The 7,947-nt window shown below is 54.3% G+C and overlaps 2 protein-coding genes across 3 annotated transcripts in view; both read left to right on the top strand.

Annotated features, from left to right (window-relative positions):
• PUS3 (pseudouridine synthase 3) overlaps positions 1-3,307 on the top strand; it is a 9,558-nt gene extending 6,251 nt beyond the window's left edge. The window contains exons 6-12 of the mRNA XM_019622906.2: positions 3-68; positions 137-290; positions 1,247-1,448; positions 1,969-2,062; positions 2,140-2,290; positions 2,526-2,623; positions 2,771-3,307. Coding sequence (XP_019478451.1) covers positions 3-68; positions 137-290; positions 1,247-1,448; positions 1,969-2,062; positions 2,140-2,290; positions 2,526-2,623; positions 2,771-2,968 — 963 coding nt within the window. The 3' untranslated portion in view covers positions 2,969-3,307. The remainder of the gene's footprint in view (positions 1-2; positions 69-136; positions 291-1,246; positions 1,449-1,968; positions 2,063-2,139; positions 2,291-2,525; positions 2,624-2,770) is intronic.
• Positions 3,308-3,571: 264 nt separating this feature from the next.
• Positions 3,572-7,604, top strand: PANX3 (pannexin 3). Of its 2 annotated transcripts, none has more exons than XM_019622942.1 (5): positions 3,572-4,631; positions 5,338-5,480; positions 5,649-5,863; positions 5,984-6,627; positions 7,467-7,604. In XM_019622942.1, exons 1-5 carry the CDS (start codon positions 4,451-4,453, stop codon positions 7,514-7,516), a joined length of 1,233 nt encoding a protein of 410 aa, XP_019478487.1. In that variant the 5' UTR covers positions 3,572-4,450; the 3' UTR covers positions 7,517-7,604. The 2 variants fall into 2 exon arrangements, with proteins under 2 accessions (XP_019478487.1, XP_019478488.1); XM_019622943.1 differs by lacking the exon at positions 7,467-7,604 and adding an exon at positions 6,834-7,459.
• Positions 7,605-7,947: the final 343 nt, after the last annotated feature.

Below are 7,947 nucleotides of genomic sequence, written 5' to 3'. Positions count from 1 at the left end.
AGCTGGCGGAGCGGCTGCGGGCGAAGCGGAGCGAGGAGAAGAAGAAGAAGGAGGAGGAGCAGCGAGAGGTAAGCGCGGCCGGGAGCTGGCTCCTGGCGTGGATCCGGTCGCCTCCATCCGCTTCCCGTTCCTCTAGGTGGCCGTGGAGCCGGCGCGGAGGCGGGCCCGGCAGCTGGCCGCGCTGCAGCGGGTGCACCACAACGTGCTGGCCAAGGCGCTCCGGCAGCGAATCGTGTACCAGAACGAGGAGCTGGTGGTGCTCAACAAGCCCTACGGGCTGCCTGTGCACGGTGAGGGGCCGCCGGTTCCCCGTCGCTTCGTTCTGTGCTGGTGGGCTGGGGCCGGTGGGACGAGCTTCGACGCGACCGGGCGCCCGCTCACAACAACACCCTGTAACGCTGCGGCTGTGGGGCGGAGTGCAGAGCTGCAAGGAAGAAAAGGCTCTGGGAGCGGTAGCTGACAGCCAGATGAATGTGAGCCAGCAGTGTGCCCAGCTGGCCACGAAGGCCGATGGCATCCTGGCTTGTATCAGAAATGTGCAGCCAGCAGCAGCAGTGATTGTGCCTCTCCACGCAGCGCTGGTGCGGCTACACCTCGAGTGCTGCGTTTGGTGTTGGGCTCCTCGCTGCATCAAAGGCATGGAGGCTCTGGAGCTTGTTCAGAGAAGGGCAGTGGAGCTGTGAAGGGTCTGGAGTGCAAATCTTACAGGGAGTGACTGAGGGAACTGAGATTGTTTAGTCTAGAGGAGGCTCAGGGGAGACATTACTGCTCTCTGCTTCTCACTGAGAGGAGGTTGTAGTGAGATAGAGGTCAGCCTCTGCTCCCAGGTAACAGTGATGAGATGAGAGGTGATGGCTTTACATTGTGCTGAGGAGGTTCAGTTGGGTATTAGAAAAAATTCCTTCTCAGAAGGAGTAGTGAGGTATTGGAACTGGCTGCCCTGGGAAGTAGTGGAGTCACCGTCCCTGGAAGTGCTAAAGAAAAAGGCAGATGTGGCACTGGGGAACGAGGTTTAGTGGGCATGATGGGGATGGGCTGATAGTTGGATCAGGTGATCTTAGTAGTTTTTTTCAATCTTAGTGATTCCATGTTGGTGTGTTTTTGTTTTTGATTTTTTAAGCAGTGTTGTGTAGTGCTGCTCTTCTCACTCATCACTGTTAATAGCAAGGGTGGGGAAATCCTGCCGTGTCCCTTTCTATTGCATTAAAGTTAGAAAGGGATGTAAATGTGTGTCTGGGTTTTGCAGGTGGCCCTGGGGTCAAGAACTGTATTGCTGATGTGCTGCCAATTTTGGCCAAGATGCTGATGAACATGAAAGCTGAACCACTGCACCTGTGTCATCGGCTGGACAAGGAGACAACGGGTTTGATGGTGTTGGCACGGAGCAGGGAGGTAGCAGACAGGATCCGGCTCCTCTTCAAAACTCGCCAGGTGGAAAAGATATATTGGTAGGAAAGGTTTTGGAAGAAAAATCATAGAAGGGCTTAGGTTGGAAGGGACTCGGGATCACTGAGTTCCAACTCCTCTGCCTTAAGCAGGGTTGCCAACCATTAGATCAGACTGGCCAGGGCCCCAAAAGTGTCTTTGCCAAGCAGCAAAGTGTCACCACTGTGCAGATATGGGGATGTGGAACTCTGTGGAAGTGATGGATGTTTGATCATAGAATCTTATGGTTTAGGTTGGAAGGGACATTACAGATCATGGGCAGGGTTGCCATCTACCAGATCAGGTTGCCTAAGGCCCCATCCAACCTGACCTTGAACCAACTGCACCACTCAGCTTGCCATCATCGACACACTTGATGAGAGTACACTCGATCCCACTGTCTGTGTGACTATAAATGCTTGAGTCCCCGGTTATGGGGGTCTCTCCTGGGGAGAAAAGTGAGGGGTAAGGGAGAGTTTCTATCCTGCTGGATGTGCAAGGGGCTGTAGCAGCATCATGCAGACCTCTGCTTTTCCTCTGCAGGGCAATTAGTGTGGGGAGCCCAGACCCTGCTGAGGGCATCGTGGAAATCCCCATGGTGGAGAGGGAGGTGCAGAGCCACCAACCTCATTACAAGGTGAGCAAGTATCCTCTCAATTGCAGTTTGGGTCTGTTTTCCTCTTCCCCTGGGCTCATCCTCTTGCTGTGGTTCAGATGACTCTGGCCCCAAACTACCGCATGTCTCCTGAGGATGGAAAGGTGCTGAAAATCCGCAAGAACCGCAATGCTGAAAACGCTGTGACGCGGTATCGCGTTCTGGCTACCTCGTCTGCCTGCTCTCTGCTGGAGCTCCAGCCCATCACAGGTGAGACTTAGCCAGGAGTTCCTGTGCTGTGCCTTCTGTACAGCCAGGAGCAGTCCTGGAGGGAGGAACAAGCTGTAGGACGTGGCCAAGGCTCTGGGAACCAGTGCTATTTCGCTGCCAGGGCTCTCAGCACAAGGTTACCTAGCATGAGGGTGCTTTGGGTGGGTAGCGAGCGTGGACCTGATGCCCAGTGTGACAGATATGACGTTTTTCCTTTTCTCCTTCCTCATCTCAGGAGTGAAGCACCAGCTCCGGGTTCACCTGGCCTATGGATTGGGGTGCCCCATCCTGGGGGATCATAAATACTCACACTGGAGCAAGCTGGCACCTCAGGTAAGGCAGATACAGTGCCATGGAGCAGGGCAGAGAGGGCATCAGCTGCTTGGTGGCACATGCTGGGATTCTGAGACCAGGCTGCTGACGTGGGGTTGTGGAAGGGGGTGTTAGGACTGTCCTCACACCACTCTGTCCTCAATGCAGAAGCTTCCTGAAATAACTCTGAAGAGGTTGAAACTGCAGCAGAGCAAGTCTCGCCACCTCCCCCTGCATCTCCATGCTTACCGCCTCTCCCTGCCTCTGGGCACCGGTGGGAGCAAGCAGACAGACCTTGTATGTGAGCCACCCAGCTTCTTCCACAGGACGCTGAGGCAGCTGGAGCTGGACATTGCTAAGGAATAGGACGAGGCTTGTCAGCAGGACTGATCCTTTGCGTCTCCATACTTCTGGCACATGATAGTGCAGGATCCAGCTGTGCTGCACTGGTGTTTCACTCACAGCAAGTGGTGTAATGAGGTTTGTGTTCTGCTACTTGGGAGACACCTTGCCTTCTGGGTAATGGAGTTGCTGGCTTAACCTCTGTGCACTTCTTGTCCACAGTCCATACCTGATATGGAGCAGAAAACGTGGTGGGTGCACTCTTGTTTATAGTGATGAGGCTGGGTTGAAACTGGGCACTGACCATTCTGTGCTCTGAACTTGTCCCTGTCCAATAAAGAACCCAGCTTCTGCAAAGGTGAAGGTTGTGTGGCTCTCTGTGGTCAGGGCAGGTGGACCTCAGCGCCTGGGCAGGTTTGAACACCTCTGAGTGTAATGCAAATCAGTTCAGGGCTTTCTTGGCTCAGCCCTTCTGTACTGTCTTACATCCTGGCACTCGAATTTGGAGACTGCCTTTGTCTGAAAAAAAACCAACCAAAAACAACACAGTAAAAGTGAAATTTGGCAGCAACTGTGAGTTCTGGCTGTGTTGAGAGGCTGCCCAGAGCCATAGCATGGCAGGGACTCTCCTCAGCTTGGCTGAGCAACCCAGAGCTCCCCTGGCTTTGGCTGTTGGCTTCTTGGGCAGCAGTCGTATTGCTTTTCTGTCCTCTGTTCCATCTCACCAACTCCTGATTTCCATACTGCTTTTTTCTAGATCCCAATACTTGCATCCCTGTCCCACTGGAGCTTGCTGCTTTGTCCCCACTGTGCTCCCCTGGAGCCAGATTAGAGGGTGGGTGAGGGGAGATTGCAAAGCTGGTACGCAGAGAGCCACAGCTGGTGTGCATCTCAACAGTGCAATCACTGATGTCTTCTCAGCTCCTGGTGCCACTTGGCCTGTCCCCAAGCTTTGGGAATTGAGCAGCAGGACCTTCTCCAGCAGCCCTGGCACGCACAGGAGTGCTGGAAGGGGGCTCTTTGTACCCTATGAGGCCGCTCTGTACCTGGCTAGGGCTTTGGGTTAGGGTGATGCCCATCCTCACTTGTTATGGAAAGCAAAAATAGTTCAGGAGCCCCACGCCCCATGAACATGTTGCTGGAAATACATCTACTTATGACAGAGGGGAGTAAAACCACGGGGATCTGGTCCATGCTGGGACCCACGGTGGCTGGGCAGGAATGCTGCCTTGGCCATGGTGCTGTGACTGCGAGGTTTTTTTTCTATTTTGAGGCATGCTATTTGCATTCTTGCCAGTGAAAGGCTTCCCCTGTAATTATCAGTTGATTTAACGCACTATCTAAGCTGTCATTTTACAGCTGCCTGGTTGGTAGCACTTGGCATGCAATGTTTCCAGCCATACAAAGCCTCTCGCCACGCTGGTTGCACCTCAGACAGCACCAGGACCCCCAGGCAGCAGCACTGGACTCTGTTTCCCCGTGGCTCGGCCCCTCCCGGAGAGAAAAATGTCCCTGTCGCACACTGCTGCCGAGTACATGCTTTCAGATGCTCTCCTCCCAGAGCCCAGCAGCTCCCGTGCCAAAGGCTTGCGGCTGGAGCTGCCGAGCGACCGCGTGCTGAAGTTCATCGCAGTGGGGCTGCCCCTCTTCCTCGTCTCGCTGGCCTTCGCCCGGGAGTTCTCTGCTGGTGAGTTGTGGGGACAGGTTTGGGGTGGTGAGAACTGTAAAAGCCTGTTTTTTCACTGGCGTGACATTATAGCTTGGAAATCCCACTTTAGGGGTTTAAAATTTTCTATCTTGGGATTGCTGGTTGTTTTTTAATTGATTTTAATCAACCTGACAAGGTTTTGTTGTTTGTTGTAATAGCTTTTATCGATTTATTTTATTTTATTTTATTTTTTTAATTGCTTGCTGGTAGCCCTCCGAGTGTAGCCATGCCCCCTCTCACCTGCTGCCCCTGCTGTTCTGCTCACAGCACCCTGTAGTGCTCCTATCAGAAAGGCAGGGTTGTTTTGTTGTGAGGTGTCAGTGGGGCGTTGAGATCTTCCCTGGGACTCTTTGGAGGTTTTACTGTCCCAAGGTTTGGTGCTTGCTTGGATAATGAGAGCAGGCTGGTGATAGCAGCACAGAGCTTCACTGACAGTGTTTTGTGCATCACAACACTGAGCTAAAGCTGGGCTTGGCCACTGTTTTTATGTGGCCCTGCAATGTTTGGTTTTGTGCTGGTTTGTGTCTGGTTCAAATTTCCCTGCTGTGAACCTGTGGCTCTGCTTAAAGGGAAGCGTTCAAGAAATAGTAAAGCCCTTGCCCCTGACAGCCAGAAAACACTGCAACAGGGACAGATAGCTACAGAGAGCCCTGTCCTACCTGCTCAGCTCCCCTCCTCCTTGTAGGTTCACAGATCAGCTGTTTCTCGCCCTCCAACTTCACGGGGAAGCAATCTGCCTATGCTGACACAGCTTGCTGGGACTCACTCCTCCACCATGGCTTCGATGCTGAGGGACGTGCTGTCACCAAGTCCCTTTGGGCTCTCAAGGTACGCTGGTGGGCTGGCATGGGGCCACCACCTCGGTGACTGGGTGCTACCAGGTCCTGCTGCCGTGTTGGTGGGGGCGGATCCTGAAGGGCAAAGTAGCTGAGCACCTCATCTCCCCCTAAAATCCCTCTCTCCGGGGAACCCTAACCTAGAGACGGTCTCCCTCAGGTCTTCCCGTACTCGCTGCTGGTGGTGGCAGTGCTCATGTATCTGCCCTACCTGCTGTGGCGTTACGCAGCCTCCCCCGCCCTCCACTCTGACCTCCTCTTCATCATCGATGAGCTGGACAAGTCCTACAACCGCTCCGTGCGCCTGGTGCAGCACATGAGGAAGGTCCAGCAGGCGAGCGATGATCCGGAGCAGTTCTGGGAGGAGTACGAGAGGTGAGACAGCGTGGTGGAGGCATCCAGTCAGCCCTTCCACGCTGCCTTTGGGTCACCTCCTCACTCACCGTGGCTTTGGTGAAGCGGTGGGGCGGCTCCAACTCACTCCTCTCTCTCCAGGGCTCGCCAGGAGAGGTACTTTGAGTTCCCATTGCTGGAGCGCTACCTTGCCCGCAAGCAGCACTCCCACTCCCTGGTCATCATCTACCTCCTGAGGAATCTCCTCCTGCTCTTGTTCTTGGCTGCCACTTGCCTCTACCTGGTCTTCCTCCACCTCAACATCTTCTTCCAGGATGAGTTCAGCTGCTCCATCAAAACAGGGCTGCTCCAGGATGAGCCTCACGTTCCCCCGCTCATACCCTGCAAGCTGGTCTTCTTCTCTGTCTTCCAGCTCATCAGCCTCACGGTTGGTGGTGTGTACGTCCTCCTTATGCCTGTCGTCGTCTACAGTGCCCTGCAGCTCTGTCAGTGGGATAAAGGGCTGCTCTCCGTCTATGAGATGTTGCCTGCCTTTGACCTTCTCAGTCGCAAGATGCTTACCTGTCCCGTCAACGACCTCAATGTCATCCTCCTCTTCCTCCGGGCCAACATCTCTGAGCTGACGTCCTTCAGCCGCCTCAATGCCGTCAGTGCCTTGCGGGAGGCCAGTGCTGAGAAGCAGGACATCGACACCGTTGTTGACTTCATGACACTGCTGGCTGGGCTGGAGGCCACCAAGCCCAAACACCAGGCTTGTATGCCCCTGGGCAATGGCGAGGCCATCGGTAGGTTCCTTGGTGTTTCTGGGGTAGAGGTGACCTATTTGCTGTCTTCTCAGCACCCGCATTGTTGCATTCCACCTTGGGGGTGACGCAGAATCTGTCTGCTCTGGCCCTTAGCCTGTTGCCAAGACCTTTAAGCTTTCTGGACGGAGGTGCTGCAGAGGGTCGCTGAGGGGGCTGATGGTTCCATCTTCCCTTTTTATGACCAGGGACTGGTTCTGGCAGCCAGGGCCGTGATGCAGCCACGAGCCCATGCGTGGGCAGGAGTTGCTATAGGAACAGTTTTGCTGAGAAGACTGCAGAGCTGGAGGCTTAAACCCAAACTCTGGGCTAATTGGGGGGCTGGGGGCTGTCCTCATTTTTGGAGAAGACAACAACCCAGCCTACTGATGGGTGGGGGCAAACTAAATTTTGGGGTGCTGGTGTGATGTTCTGTTGTTACTGTGACAGTGGGGTGGTGGGCAGGCTCCCAAGACACCAACGCTTCCTCTCTCACATGCTTGGATTTTTGGGGAGCTGAGGGCACCTTCTTTGCTGTCTTCTCAAGCTGCTCACTGTGGTTTCTGGGCTCTGCAAGACAGCTCATCCCTGGCAGGGTGGGAGCCAGAATGTCTGCACTCCTTTCCTGGCCCTGAACATGCAGCCTGCGGTCTGTGGTTTTAAGATGAATAAATATGGAAAGAAAGAAAGATTGAGCTGTATTTAGCATCCTTGTTGGCATGGCAACTGCAGGGCTAGCACAACCAGCTCTGGGGCAAGTTGACTGAGAAAAGCCCAGGATGCTGGGTTGAGGTGGTTCAAAGGCCCAGATAATGATGTCTTCTTCCTCCAACCCCATCCAGATATGAAGCCTGGAGCGGAAGCCAAGGATGAAGATGCCCATGACTCCTGAGCCTGGCCACAGCGTCTCTGCTGGGATCCAGCTCCATCTTTTCCACAGCAGCAATGCTGGTTGTTGTCATTAAACTTTGATTTTGTTACAGGTGTGGTGCTGGCTGTAGTGGGGCAGGCTGAGCTCGCCTTTGTCTCTCTGTGTTTGGGGCTCCCTTTTCTTATGTGCTGGGGTCGTTCCCTCCTTTCGTGGAAGAAAAAAAAAAGTGAAGATACTGCCTTTCAGTACAGGCACTGTGCTGTCTTAGTGAGAGTGTTGCTGGGCAGCGCTCCTGTCCTCGGAGCTCGTCCTGTGTTACAGCAGGAGCGGGCAATGGGGGACCAAAGGTGGGGGAAGGAAGGAGCCCAGGTTTCCCCGTGGAGGAGCAGCAACAGCAGGGGGGGAAGGTGAGAAGAAACTCTCGGAGGCAAATACGGGTCGGAGCAGGAGCG

Source organism: Meleagris gallopavo, chromosome 26, assembly GCF_000146605.3.
Source record: "Meleagris gallopavo isolate NT-WF06-2002-E0010 breed Aviagen turkey brand Nicholas breeding stock chromosome 26, Turkey_5.1, whole genome shotgun sequence".
NCBI lineage: Eukaryota > Metazoa > Chordata > Aves > Galliformes > Phasianidae > Meleagris > Meleagris gallopavo.
The sequence above is the reverse complement of the archived record's forward strand: the minus strand, read 5'-3'. Positions and strand labels throughout refer to the sequence as shown.

Bases quoted from the DNA above. Each gene is read 5' to 3' on its own strand.
- PANX3 (XM_019622943.1), top strand. From the start codon at position 4,451: ATGTCCCTGTCGCACACTGCTGCCGAGTACATGCTTTCAGATGCTCTC. The intron at 4,632-5,337 runs GTGAGTTGTGGG...TCCTCCTTGTAG, and splicing joins CGCCCGGGAGTTCTCTGCTG to GTTCACAGATCAGCTGTTTC. The intron at 6,628-6,833 runs GTAGGTTCCTTG...TTTTATGACCAG, and splicing joins GGGCAATGGCGAGGCCATCG to GGACTGGTTCTGGCAGCCAG.